The 26,688-nt window shown below is 37.2% G+C and overlaps 1 protein-coding gene across 1 annotated transcript; it reads left to right on the top strand.

Annotated features, from left to right (window-relative positions):
* Window positions 1-26,688, top strand: SLC13A4 (solute carrier family 13 member 4). The gene is made up of 16 exons (XM_080353307.1): window positions 1-114; window positions 6,168-6,296; window positions 8,926-9,062; window positions 9,605-9,786; window positions 10,530-10,584; window positions 12,238-12,277; window positions 13,092-13,169; window positions 14,593-14,783; window positions 16,074-16,193; window positions 19,023-19,124; window positions 20,272-20,373; window positions 21,393-21,490; window positions 22,655-22,785; window positions 23,638-23,799; window positions 25,282-25,419; window positions 26,068-26,688. Exons 1-16 carry the CDS (start codon window positions 16-18, stop codon window positions 26,203-26,205), a joined length of 1,902 nt encoding a protein of 633 aa, XP_080209433.1. The 5' UTR covers window positions 1-15; the 3' UTR covers window positions 26,206-26,688.

The following is a 26,688-nucleotide window of genomic DNA, read 5'->3' as shown; positions in this document are numbered from 1 at the left end:
AGAAAATAAAGGAGTATGGCAATGATCAAGGACATTCTCCGGTCCAGGAATCTTTTGCTCGTTGTTCTCATTCCACTTCTGCTGCTTCCTCTGCCACTTTTATACCCCAGCAGTGTAAGTACATTTTCATTTTCTTTATAACAAAGCTTTGAGTCCAGTACATAGTCATGCTGGATAAACCTGCAGTGTGCAAAAGAAATGGAAAGACTTAAGCAAGCATTGGTCTTAGAAAAATCAAGGACTTAAACTTTGAAGGACTGGGGATGCCACTGAGAAGTCAGCACAGTAAGAACCATAGCCACCCCGAGTTACATTACAAGAAGAGCCGAAGAGCTAGGTGAAGCTAGTAAAAGCTAGTTAAAGCAGAAATATTGTATCTCTTTCTACATAACGTGTGTGTGGAAGGGGTAGCAGTACAAACATAACCACTAAAATTTTCTTTAAGTAGAGGTCTTTAAAAGAATATTTTTAGTGTCATTAGTTTTATGCATGGAGGGACTGTCAATTTAGTGAGGGTTTATAGAGCAGCAATTCAAGTGAGGAAGGAGCTAAGACTCAGTGATAGACATGTAGGACCATATATGGCATCCATTGTTCTAAAGCAGCTATAGACACTACTGAAACATTGCAGCTGTGGCAGTGGCCAATAAACAATAGTTTAGAGATATACACAACAATCCAAATGAGGGAATAGTTTGTGCTTAACATGCAGACCAGGGAATGTGACATGTGAATGCAGTTATTAATTCCCAATGTTACTTTGGAGCTACTGAGTGCCCTTGGCCACATGGTTACTTCTTCTCTGTGCATTTATCTGCAGTTGTAAATAATAAAATAACAATGTTTTCCTACCTTGCAGAGATGGTGATGTTTAACTTATCAAAACTTGCAATGAATCAAAACTTCTGCAGGTGGTGCTTCTATAATGCTAGATATAGATCTGGCCAAATAATGTAGCAATTTCCATTCCTTCCTCTATCCTGTTAAAGATTAATTATTCCTTCTGGTACCAAAGGATTTATTAATACTACTACTTTATCAAATAGACATGCAAAGGATTAGAAATCATATAGCAGTTTTCAAAAATGAAACCGTAGTATTTTGCTTGGAAAGAAAAACAGGATCCATAGAAAGGAAATGCTCCTGCACCACTGAATTTTATGATGCACTTTGGGTGAGTTTTCCTGCTCTGAAGTTCAATGTATATCTCAGCTGTCCTCATTTAGTAGTTTTCCATCTCTTCTGTATCATAAATGACTGGTAATCATGTTCTTCTTCAGAGAACTGAAAGTTTCACCATTTCACAGAGTTTTTTTTTTTAAAAAGGGTTTAATCTTGCTTGTGACACTGGAATGGCAACGTAAGAACAGATACTCCCTGACGTGCCTGTGTGGCACTGTAACTTCAGCATGCTCTATGTCCCTTGAGAACCTCTGCTAGGAAACATGAGATTCACTGCACTAAAATTTGTCACTTGTGTTTGTTCCTTACTGGATTCAGAAGCACAGAAAGCAATAAGGAAACTCTTTAGTAACTCTTTAATATGAGTGTCAGAAGTTCAATAACAGTATTGCTGCAAGAATTGCTATTATATTAATACAGTACAAGCTCCTCTGCACTATTACTCTGCACCTCATGGTGTTGCTTTACTGCATAGTGATATGAAAAGCCATTAGATGTTTTACATCCACTTTATATATACATGAATGACCATAGATGGAAAAATATAGTTGTGAACCTGACCCTGAGTTGGACTAGTGTTTGTAATGCTGTTAAGAAAACATCTACTCAAAGTAAGCTGACAATACACTATTCAAATGCTTTGGTGCAGTATTTACTTTATTACAACCCATTCACTATCTATACTTCTTAAACCTGAAGATTAAATTTATTGCCTGCTGACTTGCTTATGTTTTCATTTCTCAGACAATTATGTTAGATTTCTGTCTTTTAGAGATCAGAATTACCAGGTGGTTTATATTTGCATTTCTTCAGGGAATCGGCTTGCAGCTACTTTCATGTTATCAGCATAAATTTGGAAATGTCAAAGGAGCATTACATATGTAGCAAGTGGCAACAGTGGTCAAAGGCAGCATGAAGACTGAGAACTGTTTGTAGATATGGCTTATGGGAATAATGTTCACAGCTTATTTTCTATTATTTTGTGACAATAAATGATTGAGTAAAAACCAAACTGAATAAATTTTGCTTGAATTCTTCCCTTTCTGAAGTTTATACCTGAACTATGACTTGCACAGCAGGTTCAGGACATGCATAAGTGCCTTTCAAGTCATGACATATACAGAAAAAATATTTTGTGCCATGGGTCTTTTTCATTCTGTTCTTATTTCTCTCATTGTTAATAGTAACATGTGAGCATTTCCTGCTTTTTTTTTTTTTTTCTCTTCATTTTCATCCACTTTTTTTCACAAAGCCACTGGTGATACCATAAATCATGCCACATGAATTCATTCTGTTGTGGGCACAGTTTCCTATGACCTCTGATCCTGTGGCCACACTGGACCCAATCAAGGAGACCTAGATTAATCCTCAAAAGTCAGTAAGAGTTGCTGTGAGCTGTGAGACCTGCAACTTCAGGTGATGTTGACACCTTGACATACCAAATCAGCAGAATGGACCCTAAAGCACAGAACTTGCTCTGAACAGCCACGGATGGCATACTTCCAGTCACATTTGTTTTTATTTACACAAGCTTAAGGGAGAGAACTGTAGTGTAAACCCATCGGTTCAAAGATGCTAGTCCAGAGCCTGGACTACCTCTTCTTCACACAGCTTAAACACGTGCCAGCATGTAAGATATGCAAAGCACATCCTCAAGTGGGCAACGTTCCAACATAGAGTTTATTCTTTTTAATCACGATGAGGTCCTCTGATCTATTAGTTAAAACATTTTTATGCATGACTCTTATTATGGAATTTTTATCCATGGCTTCCTTTCAGCTCTTCTTTTCTTTTTCCCTAAGGGACTGACTGAAGATAGGTGCTAGTCCCTTCAATATCAAGTTTTCCTATTACCTACTTCAAGCCCTGATGTGGGCTTAACAGTAATTTTGAGTTGTACAACAAGAAGTGAGAATTATTTAAAATTATACAGTTAAAATTATACAGTTAAAATTATACAGCCACTACTTCAGTCCAGTACTTAGTAGCTCCAATAACTGTTAATTAAATATATAAATTCAGTTTACTTAAATAGAAGAGATTAATATGGTTTCTCTTGGAAATGAGTAAAGCACTGAGAAAATAAATAATGAAAGTTGCTAGACAAGCTGATTAAGTTTTTAGTGGAGATTATTAAACTTGTTTTTTCTGGTACTTACTACCCACTTTAATACTATTTTAAAATGTGCTATATTTTAGTTTTGTTTGTAAACTGATTACAGCATAGTTTGTCAGAAATACAAAGACTCAGTGCCCATCCCAGCTAGGTTTTGATAGAGATGCAACTCCTCTTTGTCCTATTCTATTTCTACTATCAGTCTGATTTCTTGGTACACACAGAGGAGCAATAGAAAATAACTATCTATGCTCAATGATATTAAAGAGAAGTACATTTTTGGAGTGAGAAAATAATTTGGAATCAGGCTAGGATTAAATTAATTTTATGAATTTTGGCAGAACACCTTTCTTGGATTTTATATTTGCACTGCTTTAAAGTAAAAATCAATGCTTTTTCATTAAAAGGCATTTTTCTCCCCAGACAGCTGCTAGATGTCATACAGAGCCCATAGAAACATAGTAGTTTGTTAGCAGAAACTAATGAGTTTAAACAAAAAAGTGTCAAATAGTCACTAGGTCACAAAAATGACTCTATGCTCTACTCTCTGCAGAATATCAACCATGAAGTATAGTGTAGTTAAAGGTGACTGAGCAGCAAGTTTGCTAATGTTTATGAGCCAATCCATCAGCTTTGTGACTCTCACCTACAATAGTTTTGTCTTCCTAATAGAGGTTACTAAAAATCTCTGATACTGTCATCTAACTTTTACAATTATTTCAATTTTTAAGTGACGACTTGAAGTTGTTACAAACTGAACACCAATCTGGAGTTTCAAACAGCATAGCAATTCCATTTTATAAAATGCATACTTTATAATCCATGAATATTAAAAACCAACCAACCAAACAAAAACCAACAACAACAACAACAAAACACCTTTCATTTCATCCATTGTAAGCCACACTTCTCTAGCCTTTCTTATTTTTTTTTTTTTTTCTTGGTAGCAATGAAACTACAACTACAATACAACCTTTCATTGTAATATTTTGCTGAAGGACCTGATCATAGAGGACTAGTGAAACCAGTACTGGAGAGTTTAAAACTGAAACCACTCTTCTATAATACTGAATGAAGAGAAACAAATACACACATTTCTGTGTAGTTCAGAGTACTTGTCCATTCATAAAGTAACAATCCAGAGCTAAATTTCTCCAATAGCCTTTCAGATACCCTTTATAGTCTCTAAAGTAATTGGAGTTTATTTGATTCACGGAAATTGCATTTGCCTGTTAACATTTTCAGTTATTTTGGTGGCCCTGCTTGCTTGGATCAGAACTGTTTAATATTACATTTCTTTTCTGAAATAGAAGTCAGAGCAAGGTCTGGCAGCTAATTTAAACCCAAGCTTCTGAGTAAGCTTGGCTGCAACTTTTAAGCAAGTAAAGGAAATGGCACATAGCAACCTATCTTAACTTTTTATTTGGACTGTGTTCTGCCTTTTATTACAATTAGCTGTACTAGAAAAGAGGAACAGCTTGCTAAGGGTAATGTAAAAGGGACATGTATAAACATGAATTTATATACGAGCTATTGATTCATTCAATTGAATGCACATCCCTGTGTAGCCTTACTTTAGGCTTTGTCACCTTGTTAACAAAACTGATTGAAAAAAAAAAAAGTTTAATACATGCTCATTAATTTGCACAGGGATCTGTGGGAATTGCTTGTGTGACTTCTTGAAACTGCTTAATTTGGGAGTCATCTGATCAGGACACAAAAGTAATGAAATTATATTTTAACACACAAATAATATTTGTGAACAGTGAATTTTCTAAACAATAGACATTATGAGCTATGAATCCATATGGCTCAATAAGTTTACATGGAACATCCAGTGAATACTGAAAAACAGGTAGATTTATAGCTGGTGTAAATCAGTGTCGACCTACTAGCTTCCATAGAACTGTCAATTACATTCAGTACAGGAGCTATCTTCAAATTTGAGGAAAAGACACTTGTTGAGGGTAATTTCTGTAATTTTTAACAGGATATATGATCAGATTTCTAAGCCTAACAAACTGAACCTAAGGAGAACTGCACTGAATACCATAAATAAAGACATATCTATCTAAAAAATAGACCCAAAGACTTAATGGACTACCTATGTTTTCCCGTAAAAACATTCATCAGGTAGCACCTTTCTCTGTCACATACCAGCTCTCCATGAACACTCAGGATGATGTTATCATGGTTTTCTCTACCAGGACCTTAGAAAGCAGCAAATTTTGTTAACTCTATTAACCCATGACCTTTAAGTCCTTCAGGTCTTTGGTCTTCTTCCAAGAGTCTGTGGAAATTACCTGAAATAATAAAATCAGATGACAAAAAAATGTAGGTTTGCAAAGTGTTTATAAAAAACAATCTTTAAGAGTATTTTCTAACAGACCCACAATGTAGCCTTGTTCATGCTATGGCAAACATGGACATTCTTATCTGCTCATGGAAACTAAAGGTTCCTGTTCTTGACCAATATTAGAGAGAAAACTCTGTAGAAATACCAGTTCTACATGTGCAGTCTAAAGAGCCATGGTTGAACATTTGGTAAATACTGGATTATGGAAATCAGACAAATCTGTAAATGCACTTGGAATCATTGTTTTGCTGTTAAATATGTTTATCCTAATGCCTTGCCCTAGTTTATATGTGACACCTTTCAATAGGATCATCTTCTGGAGTTGATCTTTCAGGTGGTGTCCTAGATTTCACACTCAAACAGCTGTACCTTAGGAGGTCCTTATGCAGTCCTTATTGATTTTTTTTTAAGTCCAGGCACCCTCAGTCTGATGAGTACTATGAACATATTCACAAGGCTTCCACAACAGGTGGTGGGGCAGTAACACTTAACCTCTATGGTTTCTCCCTACAGGAAGCCTCATGTGCCTATGTGCTGATTGTGACTGCTGTATACTGGGTCTCTGAAGCAGTACCTCTTGGTGCAGCAGCCTTGGTTCCTGCTTTCCTATACCCACTTTTTGGAGTCATGAAATCCAGTGAGGTCAGACCAGTGTTCACTTCTTCATAATTTAATATTCTTATTCTCAGTTAATTATTTGAATAAAGCTAACATTAGTAGACTAGCAAGACTAAGAGGTACGGGAGGGAGAGGTTTTAATCTTGTAACGTGTAACTAGGGTGAAGCAGCTCTTCCTTCTTCTGAAGACAGATATAGGAAAGGATGTATTAGCCAAGAGGGGTGTGCATCCTGTCAGCTACTCCATCGCAAACAATGCCCAAAACCTATTACATCAACGAATCCCACCTTTTCCCTCTTCCATAACCCTGTAAACAGCACTTTTGGGATATAATGTAAAGTTTCCTTCTAATTGTATTTATTATAGATTGTGTACAAGGCAAGAGGCTACATATTCTAAAACCAGTTACCATTATAAGACTAAATAATTTTGTCATCCAGGTGAATGTCTAGTCTTTCTGCCAAGCTGTAACCTTAGTGCCACGTTGTAGTCATGCTTTTTAGGCAAAGGAATAGCTGTAATAGCTGTACAAAAACTTCTCTATGATCAGATATGAATTTGCTTACTTGAGGGTTTATTTTTTTTCTTATTCTCTTTCATGATATGCTAAGAATTTTTTATTTATTTATTTATTTATTTATTTAAAAAATCCTGGAATGAGGGGGTATCACTCTTGATTTACAAAGACGAGAAATAAAGACAAGAATACAGAAGAATATATAGCAACAATAAAATTGTTGAATTTCTAACAGAGTCTAGCACTGGGCATAACCATAAATGGATGGAGTCAAGCATGAACCAAGAATTTTATTACCTGTCTTATTCCTCCCAGTGGTATAACAACTGTGTAATATAATCAGGTACATTTCCATACCAATACAGTTAAATATTTTCAATTTTTTTTTTTTCCCTAACATAAGGGTAAAGTAGTTACATGTTTTCATTAAAAAATTCTGCAGCATACTGGAGAAGAAAAATTTAAGGGCAGCCTGACAGAAATTCAGTGTAGTATCAAATTAAATGACAGTTAGACTAGTGAGACTACTTCAGATAATGTAATATTTGCTTTAACAACAGAAATAATACCCTGTATTTTAAAACAAACAACTCTCATCCTGCTGCAGTATTTCCAGTCTGCTGATCTGGAGTGCCAAAGAAGCATAGGCCTCTTGCTGAGCAGTTTAAACTACAAATAAATGATGGGGGCTTAAGAACATGAGTCATTGTGTCATATATGTGTATGTGTGTATTAATAAGAATATTAGTATTCACTTGTTTCTCCAAAATGACTGTGAAATGAATGAAGGAGAACAACAGATTCTTTGTGTTACTGGCTTGATGGATTCCTTTCATTCAGTTCAAAATCTTTTTTAACAAGGTAGCAGGAAAATAAAGAAAGTTAATGAGAAAGAAACCAGTGGAAGAAAGCCAGAAAAGCGATATTTAAAAGTTCTGGCACACAACTATTATAGTCAAGTCTATTTAGGTCACCAAGGGATTTGTTAAATAAATAGAAAGCCTTAACTTGGTGCAGCTTTCACAAAATAACATTAGTGTTGTTCTTCCACTTTTACATAGGGGCGTCAGTATAACTGAGGACAATGGAAAAAATACTGCTTCTGCTGATTTTAATTGTTTTTAAATGCTGGCACCTATGTTTGGTTAAAGGGATGGTTTTAAACTGAAGAAACTATATTTTTGGAAAGATATTCCAGCAATAGCTTGGAAAGGATTGCATCAGAATGAAATGAAAAAATTAGCTGGACTCCAAGCATCTGTTTAGAACTTTTATTTTCACCCATTTTGTTTGCTTTCATAAGAGAGAGTGCACACACATATACATGTGGGTGCAAATGCTTTGGTTTACTTCATTTGTTATTTTTGCAGTCACTTCACAGAACACCTTCTTGTATCTTAGCAAGCCACACATTCAAGAATTCTGCTTTGGAGGACCATGTGTGGTCTCTGATTTTTTTTTTTTTTCCTGAGCCAGCTGATGATTTTTTCTCATCCCCTTTAAATTAAAATTATCTTTTTTGAAACTTTGCCTTATTTTCCTGATGCAAAAGAGGTGGATTTCCATTGTGAAAAGTTTTAGCACAGGGTTTGTGGATCATTACAGCAATATCCCAACCTTTATTAATTGCATGTAGAGAGTATGGTCCAAAGGACTTTTCCTGAAGCTGTAGGTTCTAGGCATGCCACATTTTGCCCAACAGTTGAACAAGATATAAGAGCTACAAACAAGATAGACAATGACACCTCCAGAATAAAAAAGCAAATGAAGCACATGAATTAGCTGTCTTCAGTGCAGGGCTTTGTCTGTGGCCACTTCAGGCTGGGCCTCGCTGTGTGTGATTAACTGCAGGCAGGGAACATTCTGCTCAAAGAAGCAAAATTTTTCTTGAACTCTTCAAAGCTGAGAAACCTACTAACAAGTGGCTGTAGAGACTTGTTAGTTGTAAACACAACATGAAAGAGATAAAAGAGAACATTTTGATTTATAAATTCTTCATTTTCTCCAGCTCCATATCGTTCTTTCTCTAGGGGAAAAATAATCCACACTACCGTGTTTCTTCGCATGCAGCATTCTCTCTGTGTAGGGCTGTTACTGTTTTTTACCTGATTATTTTCCCCTTTCCTTTAATGCAGGTGGCTGCCGAATATTTCAAGAACACAACTTTGCTCCTCATGGGTGTGATTTGTGTGGCAGCTTCTGTAGAAAAGTGGAATCTCCACAAGCGAATTGCACTGCGTATGGTTATGATGGCTGGAGCAAAGCCGGGCATGTGAGTGAAACTTTGACTTTGGCTGACAGCAGCAGCTTGAAAGAGCAAATAATAACTCTGACTTTCCCATCCATGGGCAGAAGCCAACTTGGTTTGGGCTCTTTTTCCTGCCCACTTTTCCTTTTAGAGTTTGAAAGCTTACAGATTTTCTCATCCTCTTTCTGCCACCTCCTATTCTTTGGCTTGTTGTCCCTTTGTTTTCTGGTTTTTACTGACACTGATTTTAGTCTCCCTATTCCTTCATTGCCTGTTGTTTAGCAAGTACAAAATGAAGTTTAAATCCTGACTATGATGAAAATTGCTGTTTCTCACATCACATGCTGATTTCCACATGGCTCAGCAAATGGCTTCCGGTGGTACATGGTCTTATGACAGTTCTCAGCACAAGGCAGCACTTTATCTGCACATAGCATGATATTTTGGCACCCACAAAAAGAAAAATACTCTGTGTAGTTATCACTTGACTAATGAAAATATTAGGCAAGGAGGCCTTTAATATTTCTGAAAGTTCCTCAAGAAGGTTTTCCTGTGTTGTATTCCAGGTTGCTTCTTTGCTTTATGTGTTGTACCACAGTGCTCTCCATGTGGCTTTCCAACACATCTACTACAGCCATGGTGATGCCAATCGTGGAGGCAGTGCTCCAGGAGCTAGTGAATGCTGAGGAGGAGCATGAGGTCATCAGTACTGCAGGCAGCACCATTATTGAAGAAAACGAGCCAATAGGTATTTGTCAATATTGGCCATTTTTTTTCTCATTTGTTTGTCAGTGACTAGACTCATTGATACACATTATTCAAACTCTGTTGAGGTCAGAGCTGTCTGACTTGTACTGCCAAAGATGCTGGTTCATACTCTTTCTTTTCATTTTCTGATATTTCTTCAAAAAAATGAAAGAAGGTTTCAATATGTGATGGAACAAGTGGGGTTGGGAAACGATTTATATTGAATTAGGGCATGTACTAGAGTTTGTGTGTTATAAACTCTTAGGTCATAGAATTTTACAGGAACTTCTGAGAAGAAATGTACAAGAGGCCCCAAAGTGTGCTCTGTGACAATCTCACACTTGCCCTTTCTATTCCTGCCCTTCCAGGCTGCCCAGGTCAGAGCAGATGCCAAAAAAAAAAAAAAAGAAAGAAAAAATCAAGAGCTCTAAGGTACATTTTGTTCACTCCTTCCTAGAAAGAAAGAATTTGGGAAGAAAAGAATCTCTCTTTCAATTGACAGATTCCAGGCTGAAAATGTTGTCATCTAACCTTGTCTATTATAAATAGGTATGATAGTGGTTTAATTGCCAGAGGCATGTGATTAGGACAATATGACACAATAAAATTATGCATAAGGGTCACAGACTACCTAAGAGGGTTCAGACAATCTTTTGTCTGCAGTAGGTTCTCCACATTCAGTGAAGTAGCCCAGGGGCTCAGTGCAGTTCTTACCCTAAGGTCTGCTTTCTTCTTTTGTTGCAGGTCTCAGCGAAAAGCATGGCCACCCTTCACTGGAGCTTATCTTCATCAATGAGGAGTAAGAATGAACCCTGTACATCACGACTGGAGATTTGAGCCCTACACAGGTTGCAATGAGATGAACCAAGCAGTAGAGCCAGGAAATGCAAGCAGAAGCTTATAAGTGAATGTTTTCGACATGACTGACAAGGAAGGGTTATATGAGAAATGAGATTAATGTAATGGTCTGGATCTCATTAAAGCTTCCCAGGATTAATTCATTTTTTAACACTATGGGCATTTTAGAGAGAAGGAAAATGTTTCTCAGGGTTTGAAAGATCTTCGTTTGAAGCCTATGTTTGTGCTGTATAAGAAAGTGGTGCCCACAGATTTTTATTTCTGTTCCTCTGAAGGCACAGTAATGAAGAGGATCGAAGCACAATATGGAGTGCCCACAGGACATATCCAGAGGGAAAACACTTAGAGAGGATTCCTGAGGAAAGTCTGAACTGTCAAGAGTCAAGAATGGATGGCAGGAGAAGGGAGAACAAACAAAACCCAACCCTCCCCCCCAAAAAAACCAACCTTTAAAATATTTATTTCAATAGAGGCAAAGTTCTTCAGAAGTTTGAAACACTAACAGTTTCAAACAGGTCTCTATTTGGGGTAAAATCTAGTAAAGCGGAATGGACAGGTCAAGGAAAGGACTACTTTGCCAAGTTATCAAATTAACCAGCAGTTTAAGATACAAAGGAAAATATTTAAAGTTATTGTCCTAAAACTATGTTATAGGCTAAATCCTGAGTAGCATCTTCTTACAAGGTGTGAGAATAAATTGCACAGTCCCTTCTTGAGCTCCTTCTGTATTGTTCATAAGTAATCAAAATCAAAGAGAACCAATTTCTTGCTACACTTAAAACAATTTACTTTAAAACAAACACTGTCATTCAAACAGCACATGTTGATGACCTGAACTTAACTTGCAAAATACTTTTGTATTAGTTTAGAAACTAATGGGTTCACCAATATTCCCTCTGTTATTATCTCTTTTTATCCAAGCCATATTTTCTATGCAATATAGAATCAAATTTTCAGTTTGACATTGTGCCATTAATCCCTTTAAGCCTCTTGAAGAGTATGTGTGGAATATTTCATAACAGAGCTATTATTAAAATAGTATTACTGAATAAGAGGTTGAAACTTAGTGGTAAAATAAAAGTAGCACATGTTCAGAAATTAGATCTGCACTAAATGTCAAAATAAAAGTTCAGTGGTATATTTGCATGGTCCACATGCCAAACATGACAGATTTTAGTAAAGGTTTTAATGTGGTACAGGTAGGTGCTGAGAAACTGCATTGAAGAGGTTGGTGGGAGAAGAACTTGAGTAGAACGGAACAGTGGTAGTGCTGGATTGTCTGGTGATTCACTCCACTGTGAATGGAGTCCATTCCTAGAATGGAGTGTACACTACCCAGAATATAAATTTTTTCTTGTATGGAGGTGGAACACCATTGCTACAGATCTAGAGGTAGAAATGTGAAACATAATGACAACTCTTGAGTATCTGGCCAAGATGCCACATAAGAGGTGTTAATATATAGTATTCTTCACCATTTCAGTAGGCACTAGTTCTCCTGCAGATATTGCTCCTCCTACTCATGATGTGTGCCTTTTGAGGGAGGTCAGTGAACAGGCATTTTTAAAGTATATTTTCCTTTCTTTGTTTTTAGTGCCACTACTACTGACTTCAGCTCCTTGATGCACCCAAAGGTATTGTCATAGGTAGTATCTTCTGAGCTATGCTGTCTTCTAATGTAGGAACTATCAGAGCAGTGTCCACACAGCTCTGCAATGAACTACTGCTTCCTTTATTTCGAAAAAAGTAGTGATTGTTGGCAGAGAGTGTGTATCACAGAATGTCCTGCTTTGTGTTTAACCTGTCAGTCCAAATCAGATTGGGGAACATTAACTCTGTAGTGTTTGTTATACTTATTGCTGGAGATCCTGAAATCCAGTCAGCAAATTAACAATTACATATGGTTTCTAGCAAGTTCAGATATGATCTTTTATTGTCCAGGTATTGCTAACTTCTTCAAGCTGAGGCACCTCAGTTACTAGAACAATCTACATATATCACAAAGTCATAGCTTCTATCAAGTGATCTACTAGACTCTGTTACATGGCAGAGGGACAAGACCTAAACTTATTATAATATGACTTTTAAGACCACTTTAAAATAAAATCAGGTTGTTGGTTTTTTGGTTTGTTTTGTTTTGTTTTCCTCCCAGTGTAAAGTTTACAGCTAAAATTTTAGTGTTTGGGTTTTTGTTTATTTGAGGTTTTCTTGTGTTGTGGTGGGTTTTGTTGTTGGTTTGGTGGCTGGGTTTTTTTGTTTGTTTGTTTGGGGTTTTTTTTGTTGTTTGAGGTTTTTTTTCCTTTTTTTGTTGTTGTTGTTTCGGTTTTGTTTGTTTGGTTTTGGATTTTTTTTGATCCCCAAATCCTATGACCAAACATCATCAATTCTAATCTAAGTGCTCCTACTAACACAAGAAAGGCTAATCTCAAGGCATTTGCCTTCTTACAGAGTATGAATGGTGTACACATGATAGCCAACCCTATTGGAACAATGAATTCTAAGAGCAATGGGCAGCACCTACCTCAGGTAAGAAGATATTAGACCCAGTGTTTGAGGGAAAAGACAGATGTGAACATCACCTGCTTCCCACTGGTTCATGTTTGTTCCTTGTAAGCTGTGTTACAGGGAATCGTGCTCCATCATCTTACAGCAGTCATGGTTTGGCCCTTTGCTAGTTCTTACTCCCATTTAGATGATCCCAGCACATATATTTTCAGAAGATCCTCCCCCAAAGGCTAGTACTATTCATTTGGCTTTGCATTCAGGAATATGATCATGTTTCCCTTCTTATTTGGCAGTTCTACCTTCTTTGTTTTTGCAAAGCCTCCTTGGAAAATAGTCCAACCCCAAAATAACAACCTCTGACACACAATATCCTACTCAGAACTAAATTAGCATCAGGCATGGACCACGTAATTGTTCAGCCAGTTCATTAGGTAGTCTTAGTATCCACCTCCTTTCTGTTTTCCCAAAAGTTCACACTCAAAATCCTCCATTACATCAGTCCATTCTAGTATTTCTACTTGTCTTAAGTGGACCCAAGAATGTGATTTCTATTTGGACTACAATGACATAGTATCTTAATGATATAAATTGATGTCCAGGAAAGATTAGACTAAAATCAATACACAAGAATTTGCATTTGCAGTTCAAAAGAATCTGAGTGTATCGTTTCAAAAAAGGCTGCTCCCAATGCTTATTTTCCTCTTATACCTATTCTCCGTAGGCATTCAGTGGTTATTTTTTAACAAATGTACTCACTTCACTTTTAACCTACAGGGATTTTAGCCAAGGTACCCTCAGGATGATGATGAACATATAGCATTTCTCATTTTACTACATAAACCCAAATCCAAATTAACAAATTCAACAAATCTGAACCTCTTGCTGTCTTTTTCTTGATTCTAACATGGAGACTTTCCTGTCACTACTAAGAAACTGCTTTTGGCGAAATATTTTCCTGCAGCTTTTTCTTCCATATTCCCATTGCACAGACTTTTTCAAGCTGTTTCTGAGATCCCTAGCACTCTATTCCTAGTTAGAAGCCCTGACCCAGTATACATGCAAAAAAATTCCACCAAGTATTTGTCTGGTGGCTGCTCATAAGCCTCAAAGATTATGGATTCCTACTGCTGCAGTGCTGGCATCCTGCCCGGCAGCCCACAAAGGCTTTCAGTACGCCACTGAGATTCCAGTCAAAACTGGAGCCGGCCCAAACCATACCCAGAAGTCCTATTACTGTTTGTCCTACATTTCTGCCACAGTCCAGGCAATTTCAGGCCCCTGGACAGATTTCTCATTCTGATGCCAGTTAACCCTGTGAGGAAAAAACTGCCCCCTCTTACAAAAACTTCTTGTTTCTCTGGGACCAGTATCATCATGGCATTAGAACAAGGTGGGCTGCTGTTCTGATCACCTGCTTTCTTTGATTCAATGTATCCCCTCATAGACTCAGATACTGGTCCTGCCTCCTAAGCCCTCAGAACTGGAACTGAGCACTAAATACCGGTATCAGACCAGACATGACCACATGGTCTGTAAATGCCTCTCACTGAGTATCTCCTACGCTGCAACCATTGGGGGACTGACAACCATCATAGGGACCTCCACAAGCCTCATATTCTTAGAGCACTTCAACAAGTAAGTGATATTGTGGTTGTGTGAGAATGGCGGTGGGGTCATTATCATGTCTGTGGCTTTCCCCATGGGATATTTACTACCTCAAGGAACTCTTGTAAGACAGTATCTCTGAGGGCAATTTTTTCTCCTCCTCTAACGTTATTACTAATCATTAATGGTTGAAAGGGGGAGCTTAAGTCAATACGTATCTGTGTCTTTCTCCCATGCAAACCAAAAATTCCTCATCATTTAAGTTTCTTCAGCAACTTCTTTTGGTTTTACAAACTTATTATCAGGCAGCAGGCACCCTGGAAAAGTAAAAATCAAAGTGATAAAGATAGAACAAAGAAGACAAGGAGAAATGCTCACAAAAGAAGAAATCTCATAAAATCATCTTTAAGTTGTTTTATGGGTTCTTAGAAAGCAACTTCTTATGGTGAACCTGGAGATATCACTAGAGGTATTTGGGCTGCTCAATGTGCAATGCAAAAATAAACAAACTTGGTTACACAGCCTTACATTTTTGCTTCAGAGAAGATGGGAAGCAACTCTCTGATCGGCTAAGTGTTTATTATATATGCCCAGAGCTCTCAAAGACATGAATGTTACCTCTGTCAAAAGACTGATGGTACTTCTCATGCACCGATATGTCCAAGGTCAAATCTGATTCTGATTAGCTGCTGCTGCCACTGCTGCCATGGTATCCTTCATTTCTCTCTCTGAAATTATGGTAGGAAAGAAAACTAATTTCAGAAACCATCCTTTACTCAAAAATTTGGATTTTACAGAATTTCCAAAGATCTTGCTTTTATGACAGTTCCATCAAATGCACGTATCAGACATCTTTGCCAGAGCCCAGCAAACTAATAGCAATTATTTGTGTGGTCCACAATAAGGCATGCAAAGAGATTCTGGGTGAAACCATTCTTAAGTCTGCCGATGCTAGAAAGAGCTTTAAGAAAAACAACAGGTAGGGCCAAAATTTCCCTCCTGGTAACTCTAAGGGTTTTTGAAGCAGGCTAGACAATCCAGACAATCTGGTCTTATAGGCATAAGGTGCTATATGGCTCATCTGTTCATCAGATGTGGTCAGTGACTGGCCTTTGGGAGCTGGTTTCACTATGCACACATAATGCAACTGTTGCAAATAAGTACTGATGTATTTTTTTCTGTCATGCTATGGCAAATATATGTACATATACATATGTGTGGGTCTGTGTGTATCAGAGGTGTCTGTGTTTGCCCTTTTACTGTTCTAATTTCTTATGCATTTTTTTTTTATTATTATTATTATTTTTCTCCCCTTTACAGCCACTACCCAGATGCTGAAGTGGTGAATTTTGGAACCTGGTTTTTGTTCAGTTTCCCTGTCTCCCTCATCATGTTGATCCTGACTTGGTTCTGGATGCACTGGCTGTTCTTGGGCTGCAAGTGAGTGCAGGTTGTTCAAGACACATGAATTACAAAAGTAGGGTATCTGTGGCTTGTCAAGAACATGTCTCATAAAGATGTTTCAAGTTGCAAATGACAAAAACTAAGGCACAATCTCCTTCTTCTTGCCAGAACAGTTATCGGGGGAAATCTTACTGCTTAGCTGCATGGCATAGGCAGACAGTGGTGTACAGTATTGCTGCCTGAGAGTGAAGTGCCTAGGTATTGCTGATGGAAAGCCTCACTGTGCATCCAGTTGTTTTACACTCATGACCATGAGGATCCTGTTGTGGACCAAAAGTCTTGTTAAAAATTCTTTTGGGAAAGTATAGCTTAATAGATGAAAAAAAAAATAACTGCAAGTGAACGAGTTACTTTTCAGATCCGCTCCCAGCTCAATGAAATTAATGTAAGACCAGTTAAAATTGAAGGTAAACAGACTCCCTATGTATTTCTATTTAAAGTGGAAAGGACTCTCAGCCTAAGAGACAAATACCTTTTGATACCCGTAAGTCTCTTAGCCCCAAACTAAGAACAAGGCTCAGCCTTCTAGTTCATTTGTACTACATATTCTTTTTGCAGAGGCACTCAGCAAAGTTAATGAAAATTGACTAAATGTGTGCATTTAGAGCAGATTAGTTAATCTGCATTAAATTGTGGTGCAGACACATTTACTCAGAATTAAGGCGGCCTTAATTCGATTTAGTTTACTCCTAAAAGTAAGGTGAACTGACATCACTGATTTATTTCACCTAAGACAATGAATAAAATGATAATGACTTTTGCTTGCTGCTGACCTTGACTAGATGTGAAGAGGTAATTTAGAGGTGAATGGATCCATGTTCTTCCCTCAGTCAGTCTCCTGAGCCTTGCAGCCTTTTAGTTCCAAATAAAAAGGCTAAAATAAGTCTATTTTTTTTTTTAATCTTGAGAGAAAACAGGCCCTAACATGACCCTCAATTGCTTTTTTTTTTTTTTTTTTTTGTAATAAATGAAATTCCACATTGCATCCAAGACCTCATGCTGTTTATTGTTGTTCTAAGTAATACCAGAGACTGAAGCATTATCAGCTTTTTGAGAAGTACTGGTTGATTCCAAGTCTCCTTAATCTCTGATTCCTGTTCACTGTAGTTCATTAAAGAACATATTATGTTAGGAGCTTGGCTACAATACTCTGCCTTCACATCCTCTTAAGCCTAAAAACACTTGTAACATGTTGAAACAGCTGCTGAATGCCTGTACATAAATGTTTACTGAATTCCCGTAATGTTCATGTTCTTTTCTTAGGGAACCGAGTGTTGTCAATCTGTTCTTACTTGATCCAGTTGGAATAACACACCAGACTTGCTTTTGAGGATCTAAACTAAGTCAAAAGGGAAGGATAATGGACCCACCAAGCAATTTTGCCAACAAAGCAGAGCTAAGATTAGAATTGTTGCTACAGAACTGGCCATTATAAACCAAATAGCTCTTCTCTTCTAGCAGCTACATTAGTGCTGCTGGATTTTACTGGAGTCTAACAGCAAGCTTTGCAAGGAAATTTAAGTACTGATCAGTGCAAAGCAGTGCTATGTATGCTCAAAAAGTGTCATATAGATGCAGATTTACAAGTGAAATGAAAAGCCTGTTTAAGAATTTTTGTTAAGCAGACAGGGACTGACTGCATCTTGAGCTAAGCAAATTCCTTTGATAAACTGGCCTTAAGCAGAGGAAGAGAAAGAAGAGATTGTAGTCCATGGTTTGGCCAGGACTATGGTATAGATATCTAACCAGGGTACGAAATGAGGTATTAAAATAGCAGGAACTATAAAAGCAGGCCATTGTGCTCTCATGATACTTCAGTCACTGAAGTGCCTGCTGCTGCGGCCTGTTTTATGCTGGCTTAGCTGCAGAGCTTTCTCAATCCACTCCACGTATCTCTGTGGGACAGCTGGAGTAGAAAAGCAGAAATCTGTGGCTCAAAGTTCAGCAAAGCAGTGCTACTGGAAAGAAGAAAAGGAAAAGGTTAAAGTGAATTGCACATATCTTAATTTCAATGAGGACTCTCCAGGCTGTTTTTAGTACGAAGGCAATCTGAATAAAGCAAGAACTTCACCTAATTTTCATATAAATGTATATCAGGTTTAAATGTATTCAGCTATGAAATGTGCTTGTGGATACGTGTCCGCAGCAGAAATACAGGCATTTTTCACCAGGACAAAACACTAGGCTGATTGCCTTGGCCTCTGTGGCAGAGGCAATTTGGTGCCACACTGATTGTGCCTGGTTTAGAAACAGCTGTTGTTACTAGTAGTAGACAGGTCATGAAAGTTATTGGGATCCTCAGCAGAGCTTTCGTCTGTTACTTACAGTGAACCCTGAATATTCAAGTCAAACATGGGCTCAAAAGTCAGATTGGTTCACTTATGTGTTAGATACTCCTGATGTGACTGAAAAGCATACAGTTCCCCCATGAAAAAAATCTGTTGATAGCTGGCCTCTGTCACAGAAAAATCTGGCCAGTGCCAGCTGTTTGAGGAAGCCTACATGAAGGGAGCCAAGCCACAGCTTGGGATGGCTCTGTGGTGCCAGTCAGGAATAGTCAGAGCACCCTGGGGACCTTCCTACTGTGTCTAGAATTGGTTCTCAGAAGACCTGAAAATTAGACTATGCAAAGATCACATGCAATAATTTCCTTTCGCATTGCATCGGGTCTTGACCTAGTCACATCTTCTCCCAGCATCCACTGGCAACAGGAATTTTCAGTTTGCCTCATTGTTTTTATTTTTATGATTTTTTTTTTTTCCCACTTGGTGTCTTCATCTAATTTTACTGCATTATCTGCCTCAGTTTTAAGGAGACCTGTTCTGTGAGCAAGAAGAAGAAGACCAAACGTGAAGAAATGTCAGAGAGAAGAATTCAAGAAGAATATAAGAAACTGGGAAATGTTAGGTAAAGAGAACCTGCTTTCCTCGGTAATATGCCTCTCTAGGCTGGACCATCCTCTCATATTGCCTTCCATGTTGCCTTTGGCTCATTTTTCTTAACCTGTCAGCTTTTTGTCTTCTTTTCCAGGATAGGGGTAGAACTAAATGCAAAAATGAACTAAAATCAAAGACTTTGTTACTAGCATGCATTTATTTACTCGATTATTTATTTTTAAGGAAAATGAAATAAAAGGAAAGATTCATATTTATACCAGGGTCCAAAGGTCATCTGAGTCAAAGTTTATGTCTACCTTTGGGCTAAATCGTTAAAGGACCCCCCTTCCTAATTCAGGCATATGCTTATTTTGGTGGATAGTTCACTGTTGGCAAAGGCTTTGCAGCAATCTCCCATGTCATGAGATGTCCAGCCCTCTCAGTTGCCCATGATATTTTTTTTTATGATGGCAAGAAATCTCTCTTCAAAAGAAGATTTTGCAAGATTTTCATCTCTCAAAAGGGATGACACCTCATAAAATCCATTCTTCCCACAACATTTTTGTGTTCAAGTGAAATTTTCACAGATCAACTTGCTAATTATGATCAACTCTGAATCTAGACTGTTCAGACTATGTCTAAATATGAAAGCGTACTTAATTTAAATATATCGTAAATTAACACTCTGAATCCTCAGGTCACCTTTAAACTTATATTTACTTCATGTGCTTAAAATATTTGTGCTTATCTAAACTGCAATTTGCTCTTATGCTTTCTGCATTTTTAAAAAATGCATTATAAAGTGTTTACAGTGGAATAGTAACATGAACTTTACCTTGTTACCACACTTAATCAGATAATGATGTAAATACAAAACAAGTATTTATAAATATTTTCCTTCAGGTCTTTCTCAGGAATGACTGAATTGCAAATACAGACTGATATTTTTAGACTGTTCTTTACTGGGTTTAGATGGTTCTCAGCTGGTAGCTAAATGTAGAATTCTTTAATTCAAACTAATCTTCCTTTCTGTTTTCTGTCTGCTTTTTATTCTTTTAGTTGGAGGAAATTTCTACTTTCTTACTTCAGAAATGTACTCTTGGGTTTTCAGACACACCTTGGATTGAATTCCTATTTTATTTTATTTTATTTTATTTTATTTTATTTTATTTTTCTAGCTATCCTGAGATGGTGACTGGATTTTTCTTCATTCTGATGACCTTGCTTTGGTTTACTCGAGAGCCTGGCTTTGTACCAGGATGGTCTTCTTTTTTTGAGAAGTAAGTAAGTGAAATTCCCTAAACAACTGCAGAGAAATATGGCCTTGTATCTTCTGACTTTTGGTAATAATTTTGGCCATAAAACCTCACTGGCCACTTTTTAAAAGGTGGTGAAAAATGAAGCCTTTATTAAAAAATTAGGATTTCTTGCTTTTTAAATCATATCTATTCACATGGTGGCAAATTGTATTCTTTCTCAGTAAGCAGAGTGAATTAACTAGAGAAAGTAAAATAAACATATTTCAAATGCAAAAAAAAAGGAGGGTCAGATTTTGAAGTGAAAACATTTTAATGCATTCATAGAGAAGCTACTACTGGAACAGATTGCAATTACAATTCAAATTAAAATTTAAAAAATTCTTTTGAAAGAATAATTTTTAACAAGAAAATGTATTTTTGTGAAGATAAACTTTAACCAAAAATGTCTATTTCAAGCAAATATTACACAGAATGGTGACTGAAGCAAATAAATTTTCTTTTAAAGAATGTTGAAACAGATTATATTAAAAGTAACTGTGACGCATAGTGTACAAGTGATTCAAACTTAATTTTTTTTTAAGTTTCTGCTGCATAAAATTATTTTATTTTTTCCTCCTAATTTTGACAGAAAAACGATTTCTAACACTGGGATTTCCTGAGGATCTCCGAGTTTCAGACTGAGTTTTAAATATTTAATTTGAAATCAATCTACAGTTCATTTCTAAAAGACCACTTGGGTTTGCCTTTCTCCAGTATGTGTTTACTGTTTCTTGCTTCTAGTAAATAAACATTTTTTCTGTACCTCTGAGTTAATAGATTTGTAAACCAAAAGGGATTGCTTTTTTTCACTGGAATGTTTACAATTGTTGAGCAGTGATTGAAGTTGGTTTAATAAATGGGAAAAAATCAAACGGTATCCTTGATATGCAAACATTTCTCTGGTGGATTGTTAGTAAGATTTCAGATGTGGAAATACAACTTCAGCTACAATAATTTGCTTGAATCTATAAACCTTAACACTCACTCTATTTCTTTCCTAGGAAAGGTTACCGGACTGATGCCACTGTCTCTGTATTTCTTGGTTTTCTCCTTTTCCTCATTCCAGCAAAAAAGCCATGTTTTGGAAAAAGGGAAAAAGGCAAGGAGGATGCAGCAAGAAAGAGATCTGGTATGTTTTCCAGTGCCTTTAATGACACTTTTCTGTTGTCTGTAAAGCTTTCCAAGAATAAATTTTTACTGTGGAAGGTCAGGGTTCAGTTGCTTCTCTGATACCAGCCCTTCCTACATCATACCCTTGGTTTTTTTTTTGTTGATTTAACTTGTATTGTCTCATCTAGCAGATTACAAACAGATTTTGTATCTGAGGCCACCATTTCCTCTGTGTTTACAGAGTTATCAAAATTTAAGATTGAGCTTTAGGAAAGATTGAGATGCAGTTGCATATGGAGAAGTATAATGCAGATGTTTGCAAAATCACTTGACGATAAGCTCTAGTAAATAATTTGGTCGTCACTTATACAGCAGAAATCACTGGTCAAGTAAACATAAAAGAGGTCAGTAAAGGTCAGACAAAGTTCCAATTTTGGGCAATGCTTCTTTCACAGTCTTCCTGATAATAACAATTATTGTCATTTCACATTCACTTTTGGCTAGCACTGAGAGGTATTGATCAGTTTGCTGTGCCAGGCTTTCAGCTGTCACATATGAAAATACAATTGCCTGCACAGGGTCTTACGTAGCAACTACAAACGTATATAGTTACCGAGGTTTTTTTAATACTGATGTAAAGCAACATTTAGGAAAAATGCTGCTCTGTAACTCCTGCTTCAAGAAAATATTCAGGTATTTAAAAAAAATAATGACTGCATATAAAATCTAGGAACAAAAATGCACTTAATCAAGCTTCACAGTTTACTGGAGAAAGAAAATGTTCTTCTTTGAGGAAATAATCCAGTTGTAACTTCATTTTTGTAGTCTACAGATAATTTGCACATGCATATACACAACAGATCCCATGATCCCTCAAAAATCTATAGAACAAAACACAGATGTATATAACTATTCCCATCAATAGAGCAGCCAAGGGGAAATCAGAGAATTTGGGATTAATATGCTACATTCTCTGAGGCCAAGCTAACCAGCAAAATTGGCTACACACTTTTTCTTCACCTCTCTCACAGATGGTACTCACAATAACTCCCATGGATATTACATTGTTCCTATTAGTGTGGAAAACATGAAGATCTTTGCAAAAAGACCAGTGTGATATGGGTCACTAACTTGCTTTGTTTTGATATAGGAGATGATAATGAAAGGTCAACAGAAATTAACACACTGGATCCCATCATTACCTGGAAGGACTTCCAGAAGACCATGCCCTGGGAGATTGTAGTGTTGGTTGGAGGGGGTTATGCCTTAGCAGCTGGATGCAAGGTACTGATTTAGATTTTATCTTCCTTCCTAAATATATATATATATATATATACGCATATATATATATACATATATATATATAAACCTGGACTTTTATTCCTTTGTATGCTCCCCAGTTTGGAATTACAATGTTGATACTTTCAGGTTTGTATATATAACCTAGCCCTTACTCCCTACACTCAATGGAGAGCTATCTAGCTAACAAGAAGATAGTTAGGCCTCAAGTTAATTGTGTAAGGATAGGCATCTACTGCCATCTCAGATACTTTAGAATATCTAGTTATTCCCACAAACCTGTCAGACACAGGATCTGAGGGAGACCTCATACTTTCTCTACTAGCAGCTAACCAGACAGAGGGGGGACGACATAGCCGCCACTGGATTCTCCTATTTTGGCAACTGAGTCAAGCTCCTTGCACTGATTGGAAAAATCATGATCCAGGCTCTGCTGACTATATCCACACTCAGTATACTTTGTGAATACACATGTAGGTCTTCTATAGGCTCCTATATGTAGGCAGCTAAATTTGTGTATTTCAATTTCAAAATTAATTCTACCCAGTCTGCGCAATCCTTTATCACCAATTTGCAATACTACACGTGCTAAGGAAAAAGGGAATATCAGCCTTAGTAACTATTCATTTTATTAACTGCCAAATGTATCTCTTTGTTAGTATGGACAACTGTTTATTAGGCACTGCACTGAAATCCAATTTACCGAACAAAAGGAAATGCAATAAGCATTGACCTAAACTTTGTTTATTTGCTGGTGGGATTCTCACACTGCCCCAAAAAGAATGTGTTTTACGAACTAAGTGCTTAGTCACTCTTGTACTTCTGTCCTTTCCCCAGACCTCTGGCCTCTCTACATGGATTGGACGCCAAATGCTGTCCCTGAGCAGCCTTCCCTACTGGGCTGTAACTCTGCTGGCCTGCATTTTGGTGTCCCTGGTAACAGAGTTTGTTAGTAATCCGGCAACTATAACCATCTTTCTGCCTATTTTATGCAGCATGGTGAGTAAAAACAATGACACTTTTAGCCTTTTATTTCCTAACAGGCTCATGGGAATGTTTCAATATGTCAGCGTATTGGCATTCTGATCGCATGAAACCCAGCCTCGGTTCCCAAGCTACTGTTCTGCAGTCTTGGGTTTAGGAAAATTAATAAACTTGGGCAGCCAAAAGCATATTTTAGCACCAAGAAATTTATTCAATACCTCTTGAACAAAGTAAAAATACAGCTTCTGTGCTGAGGGATCCATAGTCCAAGAAAAAGTGATGGTGCAATCAAGAAGACAGGTGAAGTCCGCATAATGCTTGAGACACTCTTACAAATGTTATTTTAAATGTGTTAATTTGTTAGTAGTCACCCACTCATTATTTGTAAGAAAAGGCTGTAGTAGTGAATTTTACATCAGGTCAAAATCAGATCAGGGGCTGATCTGAAAAGTGTACTATCATCCAACAAGGAAAGCGGAGATATTAGTAAGGGACAGGAAAAAATCAAGAGATTGGTGACAAAGACAGAGGAAAGAGATACGGATTTCATTCTGTATTGGAATAGCAGTTACAGAGAACTGTAATTTCTTTTCTTTTAAATAATATGAAGCTTTTGCTACTAAGAATGCAGGTCATTAACCATGTTTCCCTATTATAACAATTCTATAGGATTGTCCCAAACTGCACTCTGTGAACAGCTCTGAAATAATACAAAGATATGGTCAGATGAAAATAAATAATTATGTTTGTATGGTTTATGAGTTCAAATTTACCTCTGCTCCATGTGGAAACAGACTCCCCTAAAGAGAAATTTAGAGCAGTAATCTACTTTAAGTAGTCTGTACTGCCATTTTAAGGCAGTTTTTCTTTTTTGACTCTAAAAGTAACCTGGAGACACTCCCATCTCCAAAAGGAACTTAGCTCTGTGAATCCTTCCCTTTCCCTCTAACATAAAACCAGACCATAGCAATGTAAACGAAAATGTGAAATTTCACCACCGCTGAAGGCTGCAGTGGAAGAACAATTCCTTAGACCACTGTAAAAAATATTCATCATTGCCTTCTTGCCACATGAGTTCGGATGACGAGAAACAAGTTTTCTTGACCACCATTCAGATGGACATTACACAATGGTCTCAGTATCTTCAGCAACAGGAAGAAGTGTTGTGACCTCTCTTGGCTGAAGACTATGTTGGCAATCAGTGTTAAGATCCAGAAGACACAACACAGAATGAGACGGAGAACAAGTGCGAGAAAGAGCAAAGGCGGCCTAATAGTAGCAATCTCCATCATCCCTCAGTGTGACATGTCTCAAGAGAAATCCATGGATTTCTAACTCCATGGATAACTAACTCCAAATTATAGCACTATTCTCCTAAAAAACCAACCAACCTGAAAACCACCATGACAAATAAAACAGAGAGGGCCCTTGCATCCTACTTGTAAGCAGTGGCTTTTATTGGTTAAGTGAAACATCTCTCTCCTTCTCTCATTCCAGTCAGAAACCCTGCTTATCAACCCTTTGTACACCCTGATTCCTGTCACCATGTGCATCTCATTTGCGGTGATGCTGCCAGTGGGTAACCCACCAAATGCCATTGTCTTCAGTTATGGGCACTGCCAGATTAAAGATATGGTGAGTCTTGAGAACAACTATATTCTCCCATGCTTCATGAGACTTCAATACCTTGTCCCCACATCCAGCAGCCAATAATAATAATAATTATGATACTGATGCAAAGATAAATTCATGCTGATCTGCACCGCTGTTATGCGACCGATCTATCAGGTTAAGAACACACACACATCTGCTGTAGGATACACACATTTCTCATCTTTAATTTTATGAATGTTACTGTCTAAAGAGGTATCAAAAGAACAGGACTACACAATCCTTTGCATTGACCTGTTAAGCACAGGAGAGCATGAGAAAGTAGATTTATCACATAGCTCCACAGTAAGTCATATAGTTATCACCCTGCTATATATGGTATAAGACCCCATTCTGATTATGTGATTGAGAAGTTTAAGTGACAAACTGAGCAACTTTCCAATGAGATACATCAGTTTCCAACTATCACTTCTGAGTATTTCTACAATGTATACTCTAATATACAATATTCTTTGTGCTTTTTTGGCTTTAGAAATCAGTATACATAATTTATCACTATATATGTAAGTCAGTATGTGTATATACACACACCCTATTTTCTTTTTTTTACCATGTTAACTACTTTTTATCAAGTTGTCATTGATCTTGCTCTGATGCATTTTGCTTTTGTAGGTAAAAGCTGGCCTTGGTGTAAACCTGATTGGCCTGGCTGTTGTCACGGTGGCAATCAACACTTGGGGAATTAGACTCTTCCAGCTGAACACTTTTCCAGAATGGGCAGCAGTTGGCAATGTCACTCGCCAAACATAATCTCCAATAAAAAATTAAAAATTAAAAAAAAAAAAAGAAAAAATGAGAAAAAAAAAGAAAATAAAAGAGAAAAAAAAAAAAAAGGAAAAAAAAAGTGCAAAACCAAAGCAAATTGGGACAAAATATTAAACCTACATTGCACATATGAAAGGAAGGAGAAAACTTGTGTATGCATAGAACCAGGATCCATAGCAAAATCATGAAGAAAATCCACAGGGAGGTCTTCTGTGTAAGCTTTTCAGTTCTGAAAATCAGCACGAGTTAAAAGGAGAGATTAGCTTTGCTCTATTGTTGCTTTCCCCGTTGGGCATGGCATACCTCTGAAAAAAACCTCTCTTCTAAATTCTCTGCCTATAACTTTTTCATGCCTTTGAACAGTTACGTAGGACTTGTGAAACAGGGGATATAGGACTCCAATGACAGAGGACAAGTATATATACATACAGTGGTTTACTCAGTAGTAGAATATTCAGTCCCACCATT

This window comes from Nesoenas mayeri, assembly GCF_963082525.1.
Source record: "Nesoenas mayeri genome assembly, chromosome: 1".
NCBI classification, from domain to species: Eukaryota; Metazoa; Chordata; class Aves; order Columbiformes; family Columbidae; genus Nesoenas; species Nesoenas mayeri.
This window is presented reverse-complemented; position numbering and strand designations above follow the sequence as displayed.

Excerpts from the sequence above, each read along its gene's own strand:
- SLC13A4 (XM_080353307.1), top strand. The coding sequence starts at position 16 with ATGGCAATGATCAAGGACATTCTCCGGTCCAGGAATCTTTTGCTCGTT. Across the intron at positions 10,585-12,237 it reads CTTATCTTCATCAATGAGGA|TGCCACTACTACTGACTTCA; the intron begins GTAAGAATGAAC and ends CTTTGTTTTTAG. Across the intron at positions 12,278-13,091 it reads GCTCCTTGATGCACCCAAAG|AGTATGAATGGTGTACACAT; the intron begins GTATTGTCATAG and ends GCCTTCTTACAG.